This window comes from Rattus norvegicus, chromosome 4, assembly GCF_021556685.1.
Source record: "Rattus norvegicus strain SHRSP/BbbUtx chromosome 4, alternate assembly SHRSP_T2T, whole genome shotgun sequence".
NCBI lineage: Eukaryota > Metazoa > Chordata > Mammalia > Rodentia > Muridae > Rattus > Rattus norvegicus.
This window is the reverse complement of record NC_141537.1, coordinates 106,245,562-106,273,498: the sequence shown is the minus strand read 5'-3', so window position 1 is coordinate 106,273,498 and position 27,937 is coordinate 106,245,562. Positions and strand designations below refer to the sequence as shown.

General features: G+C 44.9%; 1 protein-coding gene across 1 annotated transcript in view; it reads left to right on the top strand.

Moving 5' to 3' along the window:
* The window catches only part of Dnah6 (dynein, axonemal, heavy chain 6), a 213,022-nt gene that overhangs the window by 160,014 nt on the left and 25,071 nt on the right, over nucleotides 1–27,937 (top strand). Inside the window, 7 exon segments of the mRNA NM_001419792.1 lie at nucleotides 963–1,143; nucleotides 2,627–2,806; nucleotides 8,370–8,603; nucleotides 15,766–15,901; nucleotides 19,123–19,265; nucleotides 23,047–23,237; nucleotides 27,226–27,386. Of these exon segments, the coding sequence (NP_001406721.1) occupies nucleotides 963–1,143; nucleotides 2,627–2,806; nucleotides 8,370–8,603; nucleotides 15,766–15,901; nucleotides 19,123–19,265; nucleotides 23,047–23,237; nucleotides 27,226–27,386 (1,226 nt within the window).

Sequence of the window (27,937 nt, the reverse complement as noted above, 5' to 3'; positions counted from 1 at the left end):
ACAGACACAGACACACAGACACACACTCGCAGACATGGGCACACACACAGACACACACTAGCAGACACAGGCACACACACAGACACACACTCACAGACACGGACACATGCACAGACTCACAGACACACACTCGCAGACACACTCTCAGATACACACTAGCAGACAGGCACACACACAGACACACACTCACATACACGAGCACACACAGACACACACTAGCAGACACACACTCACAGACACACACTCGCAGACACACACTCACAGACACGGACACACACACAGACACACACTCAACAGACACACACTCGCAGACACACACACAGACACACAGACACACACTCACATACACGAGCACATACACACACTCACAGACACACACTCACAGACACGGACACACACACAGACACACACTCACAGACACGGACACACAGACACACACTCGCAGACACGGACACACAGACACACACTCACATACACGAGCACATACAGACACACACTCACAGACACACACTCACAGACACACTCACAGACACACACACACACAGACACACACTCTCAGACACACACTCTCAGATACACACTAGCAGACACGGACACACACACAGACACACACTCACAGACATGGACACACACACAGACACACACTCGCAGACACACACTCGCAGATACACATTAGCAGACACGGACACACACACAGACACACACTCACAGACACGGACACACACACAGTCCAAATAAGTAAGTACTTATAAAAGTAAATAAACGATGATGCTGTCCTCTGGACAGCCGTACCAGAGCGACTGTGCTTTCAGATTCAGCGGCAAGCACCCACAATGGCGGCTGACAGAATACTCAGGGATGGGGGAGGCAGGAGGGGGAAGCAGTCACACACAGGGCAGGAAAGAACAGTGACTTAGGGGAACTGAGAAGTTGTAATCCAGGTCTTTCCACTTGGGTTCTAGCGATGTAGTGCGACTTGAAAAACCTGAGTTGGAGGGACAGAGAGTCCAGCTCATCGTGAGGATCAATAGTGATAAAAACCAGCTGAAGTCCATTGAAGACAAAATCCTGAAATTGCTCTTTACATCTGAAGGGAATATTCTGGATAACGAAGAACTTATTGATACACTCCAGGACTCAAAGGCAAGTGGCATAGTCACAGTGTTGACAGAGGACGTGTTAATCAATCCATGACAGTATAGACCTGTCCCAGAACACAAGAAGCTGAGGCAGGAGGATTAAAAAAAAATGTATAATGCATGCTAACCCAGACTGTAGTGAGTTACAAAGGAGCATAGGTTATGTAAAGAAACTCAGCCTCAAAACAACAAACGTGTGCTGCTTCAAAAGTCATAGTTTTGGGGCTGGCTGCCCCCTGATGGCTCTGTGGTTAAAAGCGCTGGCTGCGCTTCCAAAGGACCCACATGGTGACTAATAACCCTGTGTAACCACTGTTCCAGGAGATCCAGCACCCTCTTCTAGCATCTGCCAGAATGCACATAGGTTGTGCACAGACATACACGCAGGCAAAATTACATAAAATACATATACATAAAATAAAAATAAAATAAGAAATTTAATAAGTCGTAGCTTCAGGAACTGAGGGTTCGATCTGGGCTTCAGAGCAAAAGCAGACCACCTGTAAGTTACCAGGGACACACGTAGACTATCAGGCCTCCTCACCAACAAAAGACGAGCCCAGAAGCTGTGCACCACTGACCCCTTGTCTATTAAACATTTAAAAACAAAGACTGTGAAGAATCAGGACAAGATACAAGTGGAAAGCTACTGCCACCTCCTCCAGGAAGTCTTCCTGGAGGTTCCAACTGGAATTAATCTCCTCCTTCTCCTCCTCCTTTTTCTCCCAAGCCTCTCTCACAGCCCTTGTTACTGCCCACCTCAGGTCTGAGCTGGAGGGCTCACGTCTTACCCTTCATTAGGTAGGTGCATTCAGTGCACTGGGGATCTGTGAGTAGCTCATCCTTCTCTTCCTTCTCTAAGCATTAGGGTGGTCACACACCAGTGGTGTCAACAGAAACCTGTGGCTGGCACAATGAGGTGTCACAGTAAGCATGTGATCCTGGAGTGATTTATCTCATAAATTTAAAGCACAGCCCATAATGTGATTCTCATGGATTCAAGACAGGCAGAGTGCTTTTCCAGAGGGGAAAAAGAAAAACAAAACAAAACAAAACAAAAAAAAATGACCTTTGAGCCTTCGACTAGCTAAGAGTCCATGTCATGGCCTTTCTACTTGGTTGATATTAAAAATTACATACTGGCCTGAGGATGTAGCCCTATGGTGAGCACTCGCCTAGAAGGATCTGAGAACTGAGTCTCTGCCCTCCGAACACTCCACCTCTGAGCTCCATCCCAGGCCCTCCTCTCCACTTCTGACACTGTCCACCATCCTTCCCGGTTTCCTAACTTCGAGGAGCTGGGATCGGCTCAGTCAGAAGAAGGTCACCGGGTCCAGAGCCTCTGTCACCGCTCCTTTACCTCGATGGCCCTCACCACAATCACAAACTCACTCCATCCATATTTCTTTCCTAGACTGGACTAGATGCATCCCAAATCTCCACTGGTTTTCAGAGGCAGATCCCTAAGAACTTGTGTGTTTATTCAGATCACTTCAGGTGCCATTAAAACCAGGCTGAAGGAAGCAGAGTCCACCGAGTTGATGATCAACATAGCTCGAGAGAGGTACCGCCCAGTGGCCACACAGGGCTCCGTGATGTACTTTGTGATCGCCAGCCTCTCAGAAATTGATCCCATGTATCAGTATTCACTGAAGTACTTTAAACAGGTAACTGCCTTTTTGTGACTTCCCTCTGATCCCTGCTGAGTTATTTCATGCCTTTGACAAACCATGAACTGAGTCTGGGGGTAGAAACCCTCCGGAACTTTGGATGTGGTCCTACCTACCAGATCACCTCAGGAGTCCAGTGTTCAGTGTGTGCAAAGTCTATAGATGAAGAGCAGGGCTGAGCCTGGCAAGGCTCATTTTCTCTCTGCTTCCTCATCTAACTAGCTTTCTGGCTTTCCCTCTGGCCTACCTGCCTTTTGTTTGAGGCAGTGGTTCTCAACCTATGGGTCTCGACCCCTCCAGGGACTAGCTAGCTTTTTCATAGGATTCACACATCAGACTTTCTGAATATCAGATCTTTGCATTATATTTCATAACAATAGCAGAACTACAACTTTTGCAAAATAGCAACGAAAATAATTTGATGATTGGCAGGTGACCACAACATGAGGAACTGTATTAAAGGGTCACAGCATTGGGAAGGTTGAAGCCCACCCCTTTAGGGGTTAGGGAGATGGGGCAACAGTTAAAGTGTTTTCTGCTCAAGAGTGAAGACTAGAGCAAATGCCAGGTGGACAGAACTAGGGGCTCCCCCAGAGCAATCTGGCTAGCAGCATTAGACACATCGGTGAGCACTCGGTCTGATGGAGAGACCCTTCTTAAGAAGTAAGGCAGAAGAGTGAAAACGATTCCCAACACCAACCTCAGGTCTCCACATCCATGTTCACATATGTGCACATGTTTACACCTATGCAAAGCATGCATAAATACCATTATGCATAGACATCATACAGAGAGAGAGAGAGAGAGAGAGAGAGAGAGAGAGAGAGAGAGAGAACACTCTCTTACTTTGTGCTGGCTGTTTCTACTCTGCAGAGCTGGTTCCTATGTCTGCCCCAGAAAGTCTCCTGCACAAGTCCACACCATCTTCCCTGTGGCTCCGAGGCCTCTCTTCTGTCTCTCCTTTTTTGTTTCACTGTCTAACTTTGAGACATCCAGTTTTATCTCAGTCTCTCTTGCCTCGTGTTCACACCTCTCTCTTGAAGAAGACTCGATGTCTCACCATCTTTACAGCCATGTTCAGTATCCACCAAGAGCTCAGAGTAGCTATTCTGAGTCACGAAGCTTCAGCAAGCTCTGTTGGGATTCACTGAAGACTTCAGGGGGACAGAATGCTTACCCTACGGGTGCCTCACTAGCCCAAAATTCTGCCTCCCTGCTCCTGTCATGTCTATGCTGTGTCTAAAAACTAAATGGTTAAAAGGGTGGAAAAATTTTATTTCAGCTAAATTTTTTAAAGTATTAGGTGAAATGTTGCAATCTGTAATCCATAGATGTACAAAAGCTTGAAGAGGAAAGGCAAAGAACATCAAAAAAAGAAATATTATTATGCACCTAGGTCCCCTTCACATGTAGCAGATGTGCAGCTCGATCCTCATGTAGGTTCCCCAACAACTGGAGCAGGGGCCGTCCCTAAAGCTATTGCCTGTCTGTGGGATACGTTCCCTAACCAGGCTGCCTTGTCTGGCCTCGAGGAGAGGACGTGCCCAGACCTGCAGAGACTTGATGTGTCATGTTCGGGTGATACTGGGGGTGAGGGTGCCATCCTCTCAGAGGAGAAGAGAAGTGGGGGATAGGAGAGGGACTGTGTGAGGGGGACCAGCAGGAGGAGGCAGCAATCATGGTGTACCGTGAATACATACATTTTTTTAAAATGAATATCATTACGCATATTTAAGGTCTATAACAAGGTAAGGGATTCATATAGATAGTAAAGAGATTACTATAGAGAAGCAACTTAGCATCTCTGTAGTCTCATAGTTACCTGTGTTTTGATTTTACAGCCAAAGCAGTTAAACACTGTTCATTTAATTAAGCAGGAATCCAACAGAAGCGTACAATTTTATTATTTACAGTCTTCAGGGATTGTCTTAGACGGACTTGGTCGTCCTACCTGTCTCCTACTCTGTGCTCTCCGATCCACCTCTCTCCGTTTCTCCCCGCCCCCATCCTTCACCAATTCTCAGAGTGTGCTGTCCCCTTTCTATGCAGAACAATTTAGCTTCATGCCACTTTTCTAATCCACCATGTTCCTACCCGTGACATTACAACAAAGGCCTCCTGGTCCTCCTCTGTGGCTCACAGCAGAGAACTACAAATATGCCTGGTTCCTCAGGACACGCTAGCAAAACCGGTCCACTCCGGTCGCCCAGACTCACTGATTTCCTTTGTGCTGAGAGCACTCTCTCCAGTATCTAGAGCCCTCAACGACACCCCCTCCAGGAAGGTCTGCCTCACACCTCTGCAGGCTGTGATTGTGATGACTACTCACACGGTTGGGTCTAGTGTCTCAAGGAAGCAAGCACACAATCCAAAAGGTCTGAGCTGGGCAAAGGTTTACATCGAAGAGTGCTGGGCCCAGCCAAGCAGGCAAGCAGGATTCCTGCTGGGATTTATTTTCTAACTCAAAGGGGTCCTGTGCCTCACTCCAAGTTGTCATGTTCTCAGTCCACTGGCTAACTTAAAGTGTCACGAGTGAAAAGCAGAATGCAATTTAGAACAGAAAGTGCAGCCTTGAGCACATATTTCGATTTCAATAAGGGCTGACTCTGGAGGAATTTAAATTTCTTCCGGGAAGTTCTTTACAAGGACTTTTCGTTGTTTTGTTTTAGTTTGGTTTTTAATGGAGTTTTATTTAATTCATTAGTAGAAAAAAAGCAGTATATTTTGTTTATCACCCTTCCCTTTTTGCAATACATTTTTATTTTCTTCAAGTCATCATTGTCTAGCTTTTCTGGCTTATGGCATTCATCAGGGACACACGGTGAGATGTGGGAAGTCTCTTACTGCTCTAGCAGACAGTGGTCATCTAGCTACAAGAAAATAGGGTGGGTACCAAAAGGGTATCTCCCCCAAAGCAAAGGTACAGAGAACCCAGGTGGGCCAGCCCTGAGTAGCACACACAGTACTCACTCTGAGGTCTACCAAGTTGCTTGACAAAGTCCAGACTTGAGGGAAGAGGGTGCCACCTTGATTCCAGATGGGCAGGGTAGCCAGCGACATCAGCAGTTACTCCTCTTACCTGGAGTACACCTCCTGTGCCACTTAGCTTGCCTTGCCTCAGGTGGAGGGTGTCCCTCTCCAGCTGCAGTCTGACCACCCAGAAGGCAGTGCTAAAGCTCTCTGTTCCCCTGTCCTCTGTGGTGCTGTGCACTGTAGAACACTTCACAAATCTCTTGAGTGAAGAGACTGTTTCCATCCATCTATAGCAGTCAGACAACTCCCACGAAAACAGGAATGCCTGGACACCGATTATGACATGAACATAAACTAGATTTGTCTTAATGACTACTGTCATTCCAACCAGGGTCCCTCAGCAGTTGGAACTGCAAGAGACAAGGCTATCCCATTGGAAACTCACATGTCCTGTGTTGAGAAGATTTAACTGAGAGATTGGAAACAGGGAGGAGAGTCTGTTGTTTCGAGGGCCTGGGTTCTCTTTCCACAGTGCACTTGCCTAAGCCTCCGTCCTGCAGCACAGACCTGGGCTCTCCATCTCAGGTCCCTTTTTTGTTGTTAGCAGATGTAAAGCCAAGCAAAGCATGGATTCCTAACTCCTTTAACACCACCCAAATGACTCAGACAATACCTTCTTCTCTTTGGGAAATTCACGCTTTTCAAAGGCTTAAAATCTCCTTCCAGGAATAAGTGTGTGACGGCTGGAAAGAGACGGTTCAGCAGTCAGGAGGACTTGCTGTGCTGGCATCCACCTCGCAGCTCACAGCTGTCCATAACTCCAGCTCCATGGACACAGGGCCCGCCCTTGGCCTCCACAGGCACCAGGCATGTTTGTGGTGCACATAGAACATGCAGGCATACATAAATTAAAAATGCATACATATATACATACGTGCAGATGTGGAGCTGGAGAGAGGGCTCGGTGGTTAAGAACACCTGCTCTTCTAGAGGACCCAAGTTCAGCACCCAGAACCCACACCTGTTTCTCTAGCTTCATAGCATCTGACACCTTCCGACCTCTGTGGGCACCCACCCACTTAGAACATAAGATACACATAAAGAAAGAAAGGGATGTGAGGGTGCTCTGAAAATACCTCAGCTGAGTAAGAAAGAGAGAGAGAGAGAGAGAGAGAGAGAGAGAGAGAGAGAGAGAGAGAGAGAGAGATAACAGCCCAAGAGAGGACACTGTCCCCTGTCTTAGTTACTTTTCTATCCCTGTGGGAAAACACCATGACCAAGGCATCTTATAAAAGAAAGGATTTAATGGTGACTTACAATGTCAGAGCAAGAGTTCATGACTGTCGAGGCAGCAGGCAGTCAGACACAGCACTGGAGAAGTGGCTGAGAGCTTACATCTCATCCACAAGGACAAGGCAGAGAAAGAATTATCTAGGAAAGGGATTTTGAAACCTCCATGCCTCCTAATCCTTCCCGTTAACCAGCCGTAAATTCATTTCACAATAAAATTCTTTAGGGCGCTCTACAATTTAATGTTTTATTTTTGGCACCAAAGATACTACATTCCTCTGAGCTCTCACCCATCTCAACACCTTCCCAGGCTTTTAAAGAACACTCAGTCTGGGGCACAAGGCTCAGTGGAAAGAGTACTTACCTAGCCATGTGTGAGACCTGGGGTTCAGTACCCCCCACCAACAATAAAAGCCCCATCTCCCCTTACTGCTGGCATGGTGGAGCACACTATAATCATAGCACTTGGGAGAGGCTGAGACAAAAGAATTCGGAGCTTAAGAGCAGCTCGTACTACCTCGTAAGTTCAAGGCCAGCCTGGACTGTGTTAGTGAGAGCCTGTCTCAGGAAGTCTGGGACTGAAGAGAGCTTGGAAGCTCTTGCCCACATGCCAAGGTTCTATACCCAGCACTGAAAGAACACTAACTCAAAATGGTGTCCTCTTTCCTCGTGAGGGCATCAAATTAACCATGCTAGTAATTCACCAAGCGAATCACAAGGGCCTATCACAGTTATCTACAATAATTATGTTCTTCCCCTAAGCTCTGCTCATCGGAGATCATGGACCTGGCTCAGATGTTGCTGGAAATGCATAGGGCCATCTCCAACCTCCCTTCCCTGATCCTGCAGTGGCAGTGCCACCATCTCTACTGCCTTCCCAGTAAAATGTGACATCTTTGAGTGTGGGGTCTACTTTCAACATCTCCAGACAGGAAATAGGATGGAAGTCTCCTTTAAAGTCAGCTTCTCGGACCAGCAGGCTGACTGAGCGGATAGTTTACAGTGTGAATTGATGTGAAGGGAGCGATGGCTGCCAGGCTGCCTTCTACGGTTCATCCTGTCGCTCACCCAATTACCTGCTCTGAACATCATTAAGAGTCTGTCGTTGGTCCATTTCTGAAAAGCGAGGTAGGGTTGGTACAAAGGATGAACCACACCTACTAAGTTGAAATTTAGACTTTTTTTTCCACAGTGTTTGCCTGCCACATTGCCCAGTGAATGTCAAAATGGGAAAGAGGGGAGGAACCGGGAGTTCTCGCCTCACAGTAAATTAGTCAAATCCTTCTTCCTTCCTCAGTTGTTCAACACAACAATCGAAACGTCTGAGAAGAGTGACAGCCTGCAGGAGCGCCTGGCAATCCTCCTGCAGCAGACCCTCCTCACTGCGTACACCAATGTTTCCCGGGGACTCTTCGAGCAGCACAAGCTCATCTACAGCTTCATGCTCTGCGTCGACATCATGCGCCAGCAAGAGCAGCTAACTGAGGCCGAGTGGAATTTCTTCCTCCGAGGTTCTGCAGGGATGGAGAAGGTACCTGTGACACACCCGTGTGTTACTTCTCTTACTGTTGTGACCAGAGAGTGACCAGATACTTGACAGGAAGCGACTTGAGGAAGTATTCACTAGAAGTCATCAGAGGGCACACAGTCTGTCTCGAGGGAGGGGGAGTTCAGGGGGGAGTGGCCTGGTAGCAGAGAAGGAAGCACGTGGTCACGTGGTAACGTGATCACGCTGTGGCCATAGTCAGGAAGCAGAGCTAAAACTAGAAGTGGGCGGGCTTAAAGGTTAAAAGCAACGCGTGGCTACAGGTGATAACATCTGTGTGGGTTGAATCAGGAATAGCCAGCGAGCCAGAAAATTAATTATCTATGAAAGGAAGAGTTGGCTTGGTGTTCAAAGTGTTTGCTATTACTTCAGAGGACCAGATTGAGTTCCCAGTACTCACATTTGATAGCTGTCACGACCTTGTCATTGCAACTCCAAAGGACCCAACACCCTCTTCTGGCCTCCATGGGTGCCTGCACAGGATGCACGTACACACACAAACACACAATTTCAAAAGCAAAAAGAAAGGCGATCTTCCTTTTAAAAACTTCACTGTCTTACAAACGTGAAGAGTTTTCTCAGATGGAGGTTCAGAGAAACTAAAGAACTTTCCAGAACACATAAACGCATGGGAGAGACCGATTCAAAGCCTCCATAGACCATATCTATTCCATTGCTTACTGCCTTCCTCATGAGTAGCGTATTTAAAAGAGGTTTAAAATCCACGAAATTGAAAACTCTAAAAATAACCAGAAATAAAAGAAATAATAATCAATCAAAGGCCAGGCTTGGTGGCACACACTTTTAATCCCAAAATGTGGGGCGTATGTGCAGAGGTATGTAGATCTCTGTAAGTTAAAGGCCAACTTGGTCTACATAGCAAGTTCCAGGATAGCCAGAGCTGCATCATATGACCCCCTCAAAAATGAACAAGCAGGGCTGGGGATTTAGCTCAGCGGTAGAGCGCTTGCCTAGGAAGCGCAAGGCCCTGGGTTTGGTCCCCAGCTCCGAAAAAAAGAACCAAAAAAAAAAAAAAAAAAAAATGAACAAGCAAAAACCACACAGAAACCCTATTTAGAAATTTCTCAGAAGTTTTTAAAATTAAGGTTTTCCTTCTCTCATAAAAAAATTTAAAATGAAAGGTAAGCGGGGGGGGGTGGTTTTGTTTGTTTGTTTGTTTTTAATGTTTGGAACAACAAAATGGCTCATAGGTTTAAGGCACTCGCTGTCAAGTCTGATGCCCTGAGTTCAGTCCTCAAGACCCACATGACAGAAGGAAAAAAAAACTAAGCCACACAAACTTCCCTCTGACCTCCACATGTGCATCATGGCATGTGTGTACCCACAGGTGTACACCAAATAAATAAATAAATAAATAAATAAATAAATAAATAAATAAATAAATGCAATTTAATTTTTTAAATGGTTGGAGATATATTTTACCCTGTTACCTATTTGGCTGTGTATTTGAATTCCAGTCATTTCCATTTTTATCTTGTTTCACATGGACTACCTTACCAGGTACATTAGGTTTTTCTGGAATGATATTAAAAAAATTAATTGCCGTGTATAAAACATTATCGTGGAAATATGTGCACCGATCAAGGGCAGTTTGGTGTTTCCTAGGGCAGGAGGGGAGGGTCTACACATGCCTTATCTCCCAGCACTGGGCTCTACTGGGCTCCGCGGCCACACTTTTTACAAAGTCAAAGTTAATGACAACTTTGCATCCAGATCATCTCTAGACCATTCTCCAGCACCAGGGGCTCACTCATGACCTGGGTTACAGATTAGTCGGTCTCTCAGTGTCATTATCTGTGCTCAGAGATAAGCAATGCTGCTACTGTGACATTTTGGGGTGCCACAGATCACACCCAATGAAGCAATGACCTTAAATTGTAATTGCAAATTTAAAAAAATTAGCGACTGGACAGACAACCCCATTGTTAAGGGCACTGGCTGCTCGTGCTGAGGACCCAGGTTCTGTTCCCAGCACCCACACGGCAGCTCACAACCATCTATAACTCCATTCCCGTGGATTTGTCAAATGCTTTTTCTGCATCTAAGGAAATGGTCATGTGATTTTTCTCCTTTGAGTTTGTTTATATGGTGGATTGCATTAATGAACTTTTGTGTAGTGAGCCAACCTCGCATCCTTGGGATGAAGCCTACTTGATTATGATAAATGATGGTTTTGATGTGTTCTTGGATTCGGTTTGTGAAAAAAATTTTGAGTATTTTTGCATCAATACTCATAAGCGAGATTGGTCTGACATTCTCACTTTTGGTAGGGTCCTTGTGTGGTTGGGTATTAGAGTAATTGTGGCTTCATAGAATGAATTAGGTAGTGTTTCTCTATATTTTATGGAGTAGTTTGAGGAATATTGGTATCAGGTCTTCTTGAAGGTCTGGTAGAATTCTGAACTAAATCCATCTGGCCCTGGGCTTTTTTTGGTTGGGAGGTTTTTAATGACTTCTTCTATTTCCTTATGGGATATGAGCCTGTTTACAAAGTTTACCTGCTCTTGATTTAATTTGGTATGTGGTATCTGTCTAGAAAACCATCCATTTTATCTAGATTTTCCAGTTTTGTTGAGTATAGGTTTTTGTGGTAGGATCTGATGATTTTTTGAATTTCCTCAGTTTCTGTTGTTATGTCTCCCTTTTCATTTCTGATTTTGTTAATTTGGATACACTCTCTGTGCCCCTTAGTTAGTATTTTTTTTTCTTTTCTTTTTTTCGGAACTGGGGACCGAACCCAGGGCCTTGCGCTTCCTAGGCAAGCGCTCTACCACTGAGCTAAATCCCCAACCCAAAAATTCAAGGTCCTTTTATTTTTTTATTTTTTATTTTTTTGGTTCTTTTTTTCAGAGCTGGGGACCGAACCCAGGGTCTTGCGCTTCCTAGGCAAGCGCTCTACCACTGAGCTAAATCCCCAACCCTATTTTATTTATTTATTTTTTCTATTTTTTTTCCAGAGCTGGGGACCGAACCCAGAGCCTTGAGCTTGCTAGGCAAGCGCTCTACCACTGAGCCAAATCCCCAACCCCAGTATTTTTTAAAAGAAAGAAATTAAGCCAACTAATGACCCTGGATTGACCTCTAGATGTTCGAATGAGAGGAAGCCTCATGAAGTTCTCATTTGGGATGTAAAGCCAAAGCATTAAGGTTGATGAAGTCAGGCTTCCTGCATAACGTAAAACTCAGAGCCCTAAGAACACAGGGAGAGCTCCTGAAGAAAATTGTTTTCGTTGTTATTGGAGGGTATGGGTTTGGTTTGTGTGTGTGTGTGTGTGTTTTGTTTTGTTTTGTTTTGTTGTTTAATTGGATTTTGGATTTTGATGGGGTTTTGTTTTGTTTTTGAGGCAGGGTCTTTCTGTTATGTAGCTCTGGCTCTCCAGGAACTCACTACCTAGAGCAGGCTGACCTCAAACTCACAAACATCCTCCTGCCTTTGCCTCATGAGTTGCTACACCTGGCCTCCCGAAGAAAATTAAAGGCAGCAGTACAGAGCATGGACATGATAAGAAGAGAAGAAAAGAAGGTCGACCGGCCCCACATCCCCTCAAACACAAGGCGTCAGCTCTCCAAGTCTGTGAAGGCAGAGAAAGGTAGAGAACATACAGAAGTAAAGTTTGAGACCAGAAAAGACTAAAGGAAAGAAACTTTCTCTGTCACTGTAAGAGCATGGTGAAGCAGCAGGAACTGTTGCAGAAGCCGCAACAAGCCATCTAGTCTGTGGAGCTGAGGACACTGAGGAAGGTAGCCCAGCTGGGCAACAGATTCCCAGCCCAGATGAAACAACCTCCTTTGGAAGAAGACACCATCTAGAATCTCCATGGCTAGAAAGGGGAAGCCAATGGCTAACTCAAGCTTTGGAAGGCAGGCTGGCTCCTGTATCCCAGAGCATTAAGAATGATACTGAAGGATAGAAAGCTGGACCAGACCTTAAGTGCCTCTTGCAAAACACTTAGGTTCAGTTCCCAGCATCCACATACCTGCTCACAACTGTCAAACTCCAGTTCCAGGGGAGATGATGCCCTCTTCTGGCCTATCTGAGCACTGCATGCATGTGGTGCACATACATATATGCAGTCAAAGTATTCATGCACGTGATACAAAATAAACAAATTATTCAAAAAAATTTTTTAATTGAAAAATGTGAATGATAATAAAACTCTTCCACTAAGAGTGCTAAGTGTAGCTGTACAGCCCGCCAAGAAGTACATGTAGGGGTTGGAAAAAGGCTGGCCAGTTAAAAATGGAGACATGCAGAGGACCTGAATCTGGTTCTCAGCACACACATTAGTGGCTCACAATGGCCTATAACTCTGGCTCCAGAGGATCCAACACCCTCTAATGACATCTGTGTGCACCCACATGCAAGAACACATACACACAAATGCACGCATAAATAAAAATAAAACCAAAACTCTTTAGAGAGCATATCTGTATACAGCACGGTCAATAAACATCTCAAGCCCACAGTAAAGAGCTGCAGCTCAGGAGGGAGAAGGATTTCACTCTGGTGGACAGTGCTCGTGGACATGCAAGAGCTCTTGCCAAGATGTATGAGGTGAATGGTGTCTCCATGCTTTCTGGAACACTATCTCCTCTACAGTCCAGTGGAGCAAAGGGTGACTGATTTCCATCTCACCACTTAGGGAGCGGATACAGCTGCCACAGAATGTGACTCCTCTAGACATGTGGGCAACGAAAACCGAAAACCTCTGTAAAGGGCTCAACATCCCATGGGTGATTTAAAAGAGGGCGTTAACAGGAAGGTAGAAAAAGCTGATTTCGACCCTCGTAGATGACTTTGAGAAGATTTAGACATCTGTACAGGAAGGAAAAGAGATGTAGTTAGAGAACTAGAGTTAGAACTGCCTGGGGAGTGGGAGAGAGTAACTGATTTACTACAGTCTCATGATAAAACCCGAAATGCTTCTTATAGCCCAAAGGGTGTGAGTTTTTGAGATGGAAACTACTTCTGGTGAAGATACTTTGAAGATGGCGGAAGGGGATTAAAATCTTACACAAGTAACTGGAGAGCTGTCTCAATGGATAAGAGCATTTGCTGCTCTTATAAAACCTCTGAAGGGGCCCTGTACACATGTCACACACGAGAGAGAGAGAGAGAGAGAGAGAGAGAGAGAGAGAGAGAGAGAGGCAGAGACAGAGACAGAGACAGAGACAGAGACAGAGACAGAGACAGAGACAGAAGCAAATAAAATAAATCTTTTTAAATAAAATAAACTATCACACGAACTTACTTGAATGAGAAAGATTTGCGAAAACTGACTCCAGTTTTAAAGATGTTCTGCTGTGGGTGAGATGCTGCAAGCAGGACCTCAAGCTGCAGAGAAATCTGTTGTAAAAGAAAGAGCCAAGATTTGTATTGAACTGTGTTTCTACGGCCTTCACCCTGAGTCAGCAGCCACCAACACCAGGACCCTGCGCCGGTGAAGACCTCACAACTCAACAGACTCAGATGACCGCTAGCAACTTTTAGCAACGATGCTTGGAACTAAGGGATGCGCGTCTTTAGGCATAATGCTACCTGCTGCTTATGTAACCGACTACAGTACAGTATAAAGCAATTCCCTGTGCTTGAATGACACTTCATTGCATTAGCCATCTTGTTGTGGCGACCTGGAATTGAGCCTGAGATGTCTCCTGGCATGTTTCTGTATAGTCTGATATTGAAGGGATTAATTTTTTAATTAATGGTCCCCAGTAGCTGGGGAATGGTCGAACTTACTTGTTAACAGTCAAACATCATTGAGCTGTATGCCTTAGATGCTTGGATTGGGTGATAAATGGTTTGGATACAGCAGGGTGTTTGAAAACACAGTCTGAAATCCCGGGCATCTGTTTAGGGGAATGTCAGAGAGCTAGTTTTAGCCTCTCGTCATAGTTATCTCTCATTTTTAACAAACTCTTCAGCCTTATGTAAGTGCTTCAAGGAATATTGCCAGGCATCACAATGGAGATTACTAGGAATATCTGAAATAACTTCGTATGCATTTATCACAGCTAAATTGTTTTTGCGTTGTGCGTGTGTGTGCGTGCTTGTGTGCTCTTAACAGGTTTTTTTTTTAATTATATGTATGTTAAGGGAGTGCACGTGAGTGCCTGCCAAGTCCAGAAGAGGGTGTCAGATCCTCTGGAACTGAAGTCACAGATGACTGTGAGCCTCCTAACATGGCCGCCGGAATCTGAACTCAGGTTCTCTGCAAGACAAGAAAATGTTCTTAGCTTCTTTCCATTCCTGTAGACTTAAATTTTTACTTGTCTTAGCACTGATATTACTCCTCTGTTCAGCTTTCCTCACCCTTGCAGGTTGAGACCATCTCGGACTCTTTGGACTATAGTTTGAGTGATAAAAAAAAAATGTCATTAACCATAAAAGTATTTTGAAGTTGAGAAGGTGGGTGCAGGGTGTTTCGGGAGAGCCCAGTGTAAGCATGGCTCTACTCCTTCACCCGGTCAACTCTGCGATCTGCAGTGTCAACTTGAAAGTCTCAGCTTGTCCTCATGCTCAGAACCATCCCCTGAGAACTAGGGTTGGCACAGCATTCTGCCTTTTGCTAGCTTGCGCATTTCCGTGCTTTTAAGACAAGGTAGCCTAGGCTGGCTTTGAACTCATGATGCTCCTGTCTCAACCTCCAATGCTACTACCACAGTACCACACTCATTTTTCCCACTCATGTCTATTTTACCATATCTTACTATTTGTGTTAAGAAAATGGTTGTATGTGGGGGTGAACACATGAACGGAGGCCAGCATAGAATGCTGGGTACCCTCTTCTACTCCTTTTCTTCCCTTGAGATTGGCTCTCTCACTGGCCTAGAGCTCACCGGTTTCAGTTAGGCTTCTGGCCAGCAAGCTCCAACCCTCCTCCTAATGCTGAAAGATGCACACAGCCTTGCTCCAGTCGTTCCATGGATGCTGGGGAACACAGGTCCTCACTCTCTCACAGCTGGTGCTTCTACCCACAAAGCATCTCCCAGGCCCGAGAATGGCATTTCTAAGTTTCTAACGCGGTGTTACAGTTTCTCCCCCCACCCCCAAGGCAAGGTGGAAGAGCACTCTACTGGGGTTGTCTCAGTAAATGGCTGCCTGTGTTCTCTCTGCCCCCTGTAGGAGCGCCCTCCTAAGCCAGAAGCTCCCTGGCTGCCCATTCAGATGTGGTTCTCCTGCTGTGACCTAGAAGAATGGTTTCCAATTTTCGAAGGACTTACAAGACATATACTGTTGCATCCCATCTCTATATCCTTAGGTAAGATGACAAAGAGCACTGCTGAGGGGGAGGGGCAAACAGGCTCCTGAGCTCTGACTTCAATTCATGAACTCATCCTTTCGCCAGTGTCTGTACTTTTCACGGTTTTTTTTTTAAATCCCTTTCTTTTTAAGAAATCATAGGTGAACTGCTTTTACAGTATCTTGAATGCTTGGCCCATGAATTTTGAATATTTCATGGCTACTTTACATTGTGTGTGTGTGTGTGTGTGTGTGTGTGTGTGTGTGTGTGTGTGTTATGCGTGTGTTTATATATTATATGGGAAGGTGCACTTTCTTATTCAGAAGCTGGCGTCAGATGTCTTTCTTCCATCTCTACTCGGCCTTATTTTTTGAGACAGGGTCTCTCACTGAACCTAGAGTTAACATTGCCTTTAGACTGGTTGGTCAGAGAGCCCTTGAGGTCCACCTCGCTCTACCATCCACCACTGGAGTTACAGGCAAGAACAAGAATGCCTGGGCACCATGGATCTGACCCCTGGTCTTCATGCCAGCACAGAAGGCGCTTTGACCACTGAGCCGTCTCCCGAGCCCATCTCATCCATTTTTAAGCCAACTGTAGCTTCATTCCGTGAGCCTTTAAGCTTTTTTTAAAGAATATAACATACACTAAAAAGTCAGAAGTGCAACTTGACCTCATACACTTACGCATTTATAAAACACCACTCCTTGAGAAATGGGACAGTACCAACATCCCAGAATCCCTCCCACCTCTTCACGATACTCTCCCCTTTGGCCACAGGCAACAAAACTCTAAACTGTCACAACCCTCTGGGTTGTCTTAACCTATTGTCCGCTATGGTTTTCAAGAAGCCCAGATTCTATTAGTTGAGAGTAATTATTTAGAATATGCAGGGGCTGGAGAGATGGCTCCATGCTTGAGTGCTTCCTGATCTTCCAAAGGGCCAGGGGTTCATTTCCCAGTACCCACAGCAGGCAGCTCAGAGCCACGCATAACTGCAGCTCCAGAGACCAGAGGCCCTCTACTGACTCCCCTAGGCACCCCCACACATATGGCACTCACTCACACAGAAATCCACTACACATAAGTAAAAGTTAAAAATGAATGGACGAGTGGGGATGGATCCGGGAAGAATTATGGTGGGGAGTCAGTCATGTTCAAAATATACTGTATGCATATATAAATTTACCAACTAATAAACATATCATATTAAAATATGAGTGTGCACACATATGTGTGTATGCGTGTGTGCATGTATGTGTCTGTGTGTTTAAGACAGATTTTCTCTCTGTAGCTCTGGCTGTCCTGGAACTCAATTTGTAAAACAGTCTGCCCTCAAACTCATAAAGATCTGCCTGGCTCTGCCTCTACTTCCAACTAAACGTACAACATCTAAGCATAGCACAGCACTAGAAAACGGATTGGAGGGGTTGGGGATTTAGCTCAGTGGTAGAGCGCTTGCCTAGCAAGCGCTAGGCCCTGGGTTCAGTCCTCAGCTCCGGAAAAAGAAAGAAAGAGAGAGAGAGAGAGAGAGAGAGAGAGAGAGAGAGAGAGAGAGAGGATTGGATTGGATTGGGCTGGGTTGGGTTGGGTTGGGTTGGGTTGTGTTGGGTTGGATTGGATTGGATTGGATTGGATTGGGTTGGGTTGGATTGGATTGGATTGGATTGATTGATATGATTGATTGATTGATTGATTGGATTGGCTCCAAAGTAACAGGTTACCTCCCCTGTGCTGCTCATAGGGATACAGCCAACTTCAGCTGATGAGAACCACTCTGATTCACACCCTGTGCTCACACCCTGTGATAGACTCCACCCCCTATAGGAGTCAGCAGTTCTGCAGAGGTGACACTGACCACTAACCCTAACCCTAACCCTAACCCTAACCCTAACCCTAACCCTAACCCTAACCCTAACCCTAAACAGTGTCACTCAATTCTTGTCATTAGCTCTTTGCTACTATTAGGCCCTCAGAAGATATGCTCAGCCATCCAGCTCCAGGGGATCCAATGCCCTCTCTGACCTCTGTGGATACCTGTACATAAGTATGCAGATACCCTCCCCCCATAGATAGATAGATAGATAGATAGATAGATAGATAGATAGATAGATAGACAGACAGACAGATAGGAGTTAGGTAGGTAAGTAGATAATAAAAATGAATCCTTTTTAAAGAACTAACTAGCATCTTAACCCTCAAGTGGGATGCCACCTCATTTCTTGGGAACATTGAGTTGTTGCAGGTGACATGGGAGGAATGATGCACTGTGCATATCAGACATAGGGTTGTCTATATGTTAATTTATTCATCTATTATTTATCTCAATCAAATTGCATATGCCAGGTCCAATACTTCTGTGGAAGGCTGTAGTTGTATGCTGTTTCTTTTTTTTTTTTTTTTTTTGGTTCTTTTTTTCGGAGCTGGGGACCGAACCCAGGGCCTTGTGCTTCCTAGGTAAGCGCTCTACCACTGAGCTAAATCCCCAGCCCCGTATGCTGTTTCTTTAATTTTCTTTTTAGATTTATCTATTTTTATATCTATTTATCTAGTTTATCGAGTGCTTTATGTCTGTGCACCACATGCATGTGTGGTGCCTACAGAGGTCAGAAGAGGGCACTGGCTTCCCCGGAAGAGGACTTATGGATGATTGTGGGCTGCCCTGCTGGGGCTGAGAATTGAACTTGTGTCCTCTGAAAGATCAGTTGGAGCTCTTAACCTCTGAGCCACCTCTCCAGGATCTCTGTGCGCTATTTCTTAACATTATTGTGTTCTTTTCTGCTTTTCCTTCTGCCTTCAACAGGAGATGCTTGATAGATTTCATGTTATTGTCTAATATATGTGTTTATTTTATTGTACTTTTATTATGTAATTTAAATTTAATTAGTAGAACTTGACCTATTGCCTCATTTAATCATGATTATTCTGAGTTCTGTCTTACCCAGGGTTACTCTAATCACTTCCGATTTCCCTTTTGCTTAATGTAATATTGCTATACATTCCTTTATTTTTAACATCTCTGTTTGTTTGTTTGTAAGGGCTTTGCTGTTGGATGCTGTTTTGTGATCTCCTTTCTAACTAGTTTGAGTATGGGAAAGGTTAATGCTTTCACACTTGTGTCTTAAAAACCTGACAGTAAGGTTAAAGAAGCTGTCTTCTTTTAGCTAGCAATGTGTGTTCATTTAACTTCAGAGTCAAGACAGCTTGGATTAAAGCATCTTTTCAAATTGTCTTTCCAGGATCTTTTGAGACCTACATTAACCCACAGAGCTGGGAAGGATACCCTAAGCAGAGACACGAAGAGGAAAAGGAACACGTTTGGGGATCGAACTTCAGCTCTTTCCATAAGTTAATTCTTGTTAAATGCTGTAAAGAAGAAAAGGTGGGTAGTCCTTTTCAGTCAAAGGTCAATGTCATGACATTGCCGCCAAAGATTATCAGCTGCTTGTGAGTGGTGGGTCTGCCTATGGCTAACAGCAGTCCAGTTTAGGAAGCAGCTTTAAAAATAAAGGCGATGGTTTTAGCACCATGTGTTCTCCCTCCAGGATAAGAAAATGGCCAGCTGGGAACCTGGTCACCTCCTGTCGGCTGCACACTATCAGAAAATGGTTGCCATTTCTCACCTGGACCAGGGTGTGCTGGAAGATTTTGTCAGGGAATTAAAAATGAGAGGAGACATTTAGTGGGGGAAAAATAGTCTCCAGACCTGTTTGCAAACTACTAAAGCAGTCTGTGAGAGTTATCATGGACGCCCGAGTTAAGACAGAAGTAGCAGATTGTCAAGAGAACAGGGATGTGACCTGGAACTGCTGCGGCTCCCAGGTTCTGCTTGGGTGCAGTGGGGATAGCTGCACCAAAAACCAAGCCAGCGTGAAAGGATGCATGTGTCAGAGAGGAAGATGTCTGTGAGCTGTCAGTGCCCACCGGCTGTCAGGGAGGACGGCCATCTCCAGAGAGAAGTGTGTGTTAGAATACAGATAAAGGAGTCATCACTTCAGCTGGAAAGTGAAGCCACAGAATTTATTGCAACCCTGGGAGAATAATATTGAGTACCATGAGAGGTCCCTGGGCAAAGGATGGTGGTCCTCCGATGAGTTCCCCTTTTCGGAGAGGAAAACGAATAGTCACAGAAGCAGGAAGAAGACGGGGAGAGCTGGGCAGTGGTGGCGCATGCCTTTAATCCCAGCGCTGGGAAGTAGAGGCAGGCAGATCTCTGGGTTCAAGGTCATCCTTGTCTACAGCATGAGTTTCAGGACAGCCAGGACTACACACAGAAACCCTGACCCAGAAAAACAAAAACACAGACACAAACAAAACAAAGCATGTGGGAGAAGCGTTCTGGAAAACGGCAAGGCTGGCATTTTCACTATCACAGGGTAACAATGGATGTGAGTGGTCACTGTGGCAGTGTAACTATGGATGCAGGTGGTCGCTGTGGTAACAACCGATGCAGATGGTTCGTTTGCACATGTGCAGATGTGATCTAGTTTTACTAATAATAAAGGACTAACGTCACCTGCTAAGAACCCACACAGTGAGTTTCAGGAGGCACTAAAGAGAAACAGAAGCTGTTCTTTGGAGAATAGTTGGAGGTAGGAGAAGGACACAGTGGGGAGAACTAACAGGAATTAGCCAGAAAAGGTCAGAGCATTCCTACTAATGTGGTATTGCCCTGTCTTTTTAGGAAAATGGGTTTGGGATTGCCATGGGGTCGATGGCTGCAGTGAGAGCAGAACAGCCACAATGTCACTCAAAGGGTGGCTAAGAGTTTCCTAGGAAGTGGATGAAGTGTGAGAAGGGGTTCATAGACACAAAGGGGGACTTCACTGTAAACAGACAATGGTCGTTGTCTCGGGTCGGCCATCTCCACAGCTCTCTGAGATGCGATGAGATGCCCTAGAGTTACAGGACAAGGAACTCCAGCAAGGAATGTGCACACACACTGAGCTTGTCACCTTGGACAGGGCAGAGGTGGTGTCCAGGGCATGGCTGATAAATCGAAGACACTTTGGAAGGAAGACTCTGAAACACAGCGAGTCTTCAAGGAAACTGGGACAGTAGGATGCTGACAAATGTGAGGGGTGATTAGAGAGCAAGAGTCGCAAAGAATGACAAGCTTTGTGATTGTGCCACTGTGGCTGGAACATTCTCGATCGTGAGAAATGTTGCAAGATATTAGTCTCCGCCTTATACAACCACATGTTTGTTTTTCAAGGGGAAAGGAGACTTGGTTTAGTTTAGTTTAGTTTGGTTTGGTTTGGTTTTAAAAGTAGAGTTCTTTTATGTATTAGTGTTTTGCCCACAGGTACTGTGTGTACCTTTTTCATGCCTGGTGCCTGGCAAGGTCAGAAGAGGTCACTGCATCCTCGACTCTAGAGTGGCTAGCCACCCTGCAGGTGCTCAGAACTGGTCCAGGTCATCTGCAAGAACAGCAGTGCTTCTAATCCCTGGAAGTCCCCCACCCACACCCCCCAAGAAAAAGAGTTTTTAATAGGGATAGACATATGAAAGAAATCACTAATCTTTAAATCTTTATGTTTCATTTAGACGTTAAGTTAAAACTCTTGCCATTTAACCATGTATACACACACACTTATAACTCAGTTGGAGAAAGCTGAACACCAGCTATATGTTAGAAGTTAACAAGTTAGAATTAGGAACTGTGTGATTATATTGTTAAAAGACTCTGTCATACGGAAACGTATAAATTACTTAAAATGATGTGATTCATGAGGCCTTGAAATAATCCCAGGGACTGAGGGAGTGGGTGGAGGCCTCACAGAGCAAGATCTGGTCTTGTCTTAACACCGGAGTGGAGTGGAATAAGCCTTTGAATCTTTCGCTTTTATGCCTAAACAAAAAGGCCTTCGCTGTGATCCTAGTCTTACCCTTCCAGATGACCAGGTTCTCTAAATGTGATGACGTGGAGCTGGAGAGATGGCTGGGCAGGTCAGGGAACACACTGCTCTCACAGAGGAAATGAATTCAGTTCCCGACACCCACGTCAAGCAGCTCACAACTGCCTGTAATTCCAGCTCCAGGGGCTCTGGTTCCCTCGTCTGAAGGCTATGGGCACTGAACTCACAAGCACATACCCACACACATATATGCATAATTCAAAATGAAAGTAAATTGTCTTTAAAATATGATAAAAGCTACAAACGGTAGGCACCTCTGCCAATACACAGAGGACTTATGAAAATTCTCACCCGCACATTCCACCAAACGCCTTGTAAAGCTCATGCTACCAAATAAAACTTGCTTCCCAAGTTAACATGAAGGGTCTAGAATCAGGTTGTGTTTTTAAAATGAGAATAACCCAATTACTCCAGAGGACTCAAAAACCCAAGTCAGCCAAGACCACGGACAAGACCACACTGAAAAGGAGGCTCGAAAATGACAGTGTGCCAGGCACCTCCCTGCCACCTGGACACCCTCATCGAACCGTTCAGGAGCATTGCCCCTGTCTTGGCTCCAGAGAATGACTTGCTAAGTAAATGGGATTTGGGGCAGACATGGTGACACATGTCTGTAGTCACAGCACTTTGGAGGGAGAGGCAAGTGGATCTCGATGACCTCCATACCTGCTTGGAGTCAAACGCTGCATCAGGACATCCCAACACTGGTGCTGCCCTTTGGGACACAAATTCAGCCTCCTTCAGAAGCAGCATGCTTAGACTCAAAGATGAAATTCCATTCTTTAGAAATCCTTAGTGAGCCGTGGTAAAAGCACTTGCTGTGCAAACCCAAAGATCTAAGTTCAGTACCCTGATCCCAGGATGGGAAGAGAGAGATCGAAGCTTCTAAAGTTGTCTTCTGATGTTCATCCACGTATGTCTTCACATGCACGCTATGCGTGCCCACAAACACACTCACTCACACACTCGGAGGTCCCGAGTTTGATTGCCTGCACCCAGCGGTCCCTTGCATGCACATGGCATACGCAGCACCAGGGGATCTAGTGCCCCCTGCTGTCCTCTCGCAGGCCCATGCCGCATGCAGACATACACATAATTAAAACATACATTTGTAAACAAGTTATTTCTTAAAATACCAAAGTACGGAGCACCCTCCTCTTAAGAGAGAAAAAACTGGGATAGGAACACAAAGCGTCCTCAACGTAGAATACTACTTTAACCTTTTTCCCTCCTTCCAACTTTCAGGTGGTTTTTGCTCTCACTGACTTTGTGATAGAGAATCTTGGCAAACAATTTATTGAGACACCTCCAGTGGACCTGGCCACTCTGTATCAGGACATGTCAAGCAGCACCCCACTGGTGTTTATCTTGAGCACAGGCTCTGATCCCATGGGTGCCTTTCAGAGGTTTGCCAGGGAGAGCGGGTATGCAGAACGGTAAGATCATACCACAAGGTTATACCTATTTATGATTTTTATATATGTGTGCATACATTTATGTAGTATGTATGTGTATATACGATATGGCTATGGTCTTTATAGAGCACTTATAGTAAAGTGCTCCTCCCTGTGGAACAGAGCTTTTCCATTCAAGTAATCTTTACTCAATAAATAAACTAAACTGCGTTAGTCCTCGGCCATGCATATTCCTAAAGAAGGGTAACTGCTGGTGTGAATTCCATCTGAGCCAAAGAGAGATTGCCCAGAATTAAAATACGACCTAGTGGAAATCTACTAGAACCTGCGTAGCATTTAATACATAATTAATAATCACATAATCATACAAAGAGTGAACCTTGCTCCTTATGTTCAAAGACATTTAAGAACAGGACTCTTTATGTTCTTATAATTTCATCTTTCTCAAGATGACCTCCAACTCAATGGGATCCACGTTGTTAGTATGGCTTACTCCCTGGTCTGAGAGTTACAGAGAGGTGATGGATCTCTCTCTTTATTTAGGTTTCATGATTTATATACACTGAGCTTCTGCAAAGAATCATAGACTACTGATGTGGGTGGCACATGGGTGTGTGTGTGTGTGTGTGTGTGTGTGTGTGTGTGTGTGTGTGTGTGTGGTTTATGTATAGAATTTTATTATAAGGAATTAGATCATGCAATTACAAAGTCTGAGAGGTCCCAAATTCTGCAGTCAGCACCCTGGGTGCTTTGAAGGGCTGATGGTGTACAGCTCCAGTCCAAGTCTGAGAGGCAGAAATTGGGGACAGGGGATAGTATGAGCTCCAGCCAGGTCAACAGACAAGACCCAAGAGGAGCCATTGCTTTGGTCTGCTCCATGCCCAGTTTGACAGGCAGGCAGGTTGAATTTTCTTTACCCCTGAGAAGCAGGCAGACCTACAGAGCCCGTGGGCAAGTCGAGCAATTTGTTGTCAGTGCAGACACTGAGTGAAAGTTCTGCTTCACTACCAGATGACCGCTAAGCCAACCAACCAGAGAGATCAGCATACACACTGCAAAGAACACAGGCATTAGCTGAGCAGTGGTGGCCCACACCTTTAATGCCAGCACTCAGGAGGCAGAGGCAGGGAGTTCTCTGAGTTTGAGGCCAGCCTGGTCTACAAAAAGAGATCCAGGACCACCATGTGTACACAGACAGAGAAACTCTGTCTCAGAAAAAGGAAGAAAAAAGAATGCAGGTATTATAAAAGTCATTAAGTAAAAATAGCAACCACACAAGCAGCAGTAGTAAGCATCAAAGAGAGGGGACAACCTGGTTTCCATAGATGCCACATTATATATTCAGAATGTCTACATTTCAAATAAGTTACAACACATCCAAAGAAACAAGAATGGTGGGAGAGTATGGTTCATTCACAAGGGAAATAGTTGATTTGCAACTTACCTTGAAGAATGCAAGCCATTGAACTTAACTCAGTAAAACTTTTAAATACATTCTAAATGACTCACAACTGTACATAGTCATCATACTTGTCCACTGTGTGTTATGATCAAATCTGTGTAACTAACAACTCCATCAAAATCCTTTCTACAAGCATTTGTTTTAATATACAATGAACTATTGTCAGCCTGATATCATAATCTTCCTGTCCACCTGCACCTGTTGGCTGTCCTTTATCCTCACCCAGGGTCAGCTTGAGTCAGGATCCTATTCTATGTATCTTTAAAATCAACTTTTTTTTTTACATTTTTTTATTAACTTGAGTATTTCTTATATACATTTAGAGTGTTATTCCCTTTCCCGGTTTCCGGGCAAACATCCCCCTCCCCCCTCCCCTTCTTCATGGGTGTTCCCCTCCCCATCCTCCCCCCATTGCCGCCCTCCCACCAACAATCACGTTCACTGGGGGTTCAGTCTTAGCAGGACCCAGGGCTTCCCCTTCCACTGGTGCTCTTACTAGGATATTCATTGCTACCTATGAGGTCAGAGTCCATGGTCAGTCCATGTATAGACTTTAGGTAGTGGCTTAGTCCCTGGAAGCTCTGGTTGCTTGGCATTGTTGTACATATGGGGTCTCGAGCCCCTTCAAGCTCTTCCAGTTCTTTCTCTGATTCCTTCAACGGGGGTCCTATTCTCAGTTCAGTGGTTTGCTGCTGGCATTCGCCTCTGTGTTTGCTGTATTCTGGCTGTGTCTCTCGGGAGCGATCTACATCCGGCTCCTGTCGGCCTGCACTTCTTTGCTTCATCCATCTTGTCTAATTGGATGGCTGTATATGTATGGGCCACATGTGGGGCAGGCTCTGAATGGGTGTTCCTTCTGTCTCTGTTTTAATCTTTGCCTCTCTATTCCCTGCCAAGGGTATTCTTGTTCCCCTTTTAAAGAAGGAGTGAAGCATTCACATTTTGATCATCCGTCTTGAGTTTCATTTGTTCTAGGCATCTAGGGTAATTCAAGCATTTGGGCTAATAGCCACTTATCAATGAGTGCATACCATGTGTGTTTTTCTGTGATTGGGTTACCTCACTCAGGATGATATTTTCCAGTTCCAACCATTTGCCTACGAATTTCATAAACTCGTTGTTTTTGATAGCTGAGTAATATTCCATTGTGTAGATGTACCACATTTTCTGTATCCATTCCTCTGTTGAAGGGCATCTGGGTTCTTTCCAGCTTCTGGTTATTATAAATAAGGCTGCGATAAACATAGTGGAGCACGTGTCTTTTTTATATGTTGGGGCATCTTTTGGGTATATGCCCAAGAGAGGTATAGCTGGATCCTCAGGCAGTTCAATGTCCAATTTTCTGAGGAACCTCCAGACTGATTTCCAGAATGGTTGTACCAGTCTGCAATCCCACCAACAATGGAGGAGTGTTCCTCTTTCTCCGCATCCTCGCCAGCATCTGCTGTCACCTGAGTTTTTGATCTTAGCCATTCTCACTGGTGTGAGGTGAAATCTCAGGGTTGTTTTGATTTGCATTTCCCTTATGACTAAAGATGTTGAACATTTCTTTAGGTGTTTCTCAGCCATTCGGCATTCCTCAGCTGTGAATTCTTTGTTTAGCTCTGAACCCCATTTTTTTTATTCTTTTTTTCGGAGCTGGGGACCGAACCCAGGGCCTTGCGCTTCCTAGGTAAGTCCTCTACCACTGAGCTAAATCCCCAGCCCCTGAACCCCATTTTTAATAGGGTTATTTGTCTCCCTGCGGTCTAACTTCTTGAGTTCTTTGTATATTTTGGATATAAGGCCTCTATCTGTTGTAGGATTGGTAAAGATCTTTTCCCAATCTGTTGGTTGCCGTTTTGTCCTAACCACAGTGTCCTTTGCCTTACAGAAGCTTTGCAGTTTTATGAGATCCCATTTGTCGATTCTTGATCTTAGAGCATAAGCCATTGGTGTTTTGTTCAGGAAATTTTTTCCAGTGCCCATGCATTCCAGATGCTTCCCTAGTTTTTCTTCTATTAGTTTGAGTGTATCTGGTTTGATGTGGAGGTCCTTGATCCACTTGGACTTAAGCTTTGTACAGGGTGATAAGCATGGATCGATCTGCATTCTTCTACATGTTGACCTCCAGCTAAAATCAACTTTTTTATATTCCATAGTAGGCAAAGTCATTAAATAGAAGATTAATCTAGGAAACATCATCTGATATGGAAATGTCTCTTAAGTGAAAAGGAGAGATCATTTAAAAGATTTGACAAGCTAGGTCTCATTCTGTAATCCTACCACTAAGGAGGTGAAGAAAGAGAATTTCAAATTCATGGCCAACCCAATTCAACCAAACTTGATGACCTAAATTCAGTTCCTGAGTCCCAAATGGTAGAAAGAGAGAATCAGCTTCTGTGATTGTCCCCTGACTTCCATATGTACGCCATGGAACCTAAGCACATGTGCCCATGCATGTGTCACGCAAATACCACATACCTACAGAGTGTATAAATACATGTAATTTTAAATTAACTAAAATATCCATATTGCAAGAAAGTCTTCTGCTGTTGTTCCATCCAGAGTGCAGTCAATTTCACTGGGACAAGGGCAGGGCCCCATTGCTGAGAAGATGATCAAGGATGCCACGAAATCCGGAAACTGGGTATTTCTGCAGAACTGCCATCTTGCCGTTTCTTGGATGCTGGCAATGGAAGAGCTGATCAAAACCTTCACAGACCCAAGTAAGCTGTGCACATACTTTCCCCAGCATGGCACCATCCTCACATAGCCTTTCTTGTCTAGACAGTCTAGTGGCAAATCTCCATTCTAGACCTCGTGCTCTCTCCTCATGAAAAGGAAAACTTGGACAATGGGGAGGTTGTGGGGAGCCCCACAATTAGGATTCAGAAACAGGCCTTTGGACTCCCAGTAAGGGGATGGCCCACTGAATCATTTGCTTCACATAGCATCCTGTGGGAAGACATCTGACCTTGAAGTGCGTCTTAGAGCTATGATAAAAAGGAACAGAAAACAGTCTTGCATCAAGAAAAGATGTTACGTCTTCCCTATAAAATGAAAGTGCAGTGCTCACTGCTCAGTACATAGAGCTTAGATCAGCAGAACACACATCTTTGACCCCAGTACTAGGGAGGCAGAGGCAGGAGGACCTCTGTGAGTTCAAGACCAGCCTGGTCTACAGAGTGATTTCCAGGACAGTCAGAGCTACACGGAGAAACCCTGTCTCAAAACAACAACAACAAACAAACAAACAAACAAACAACAGATTCAAAGG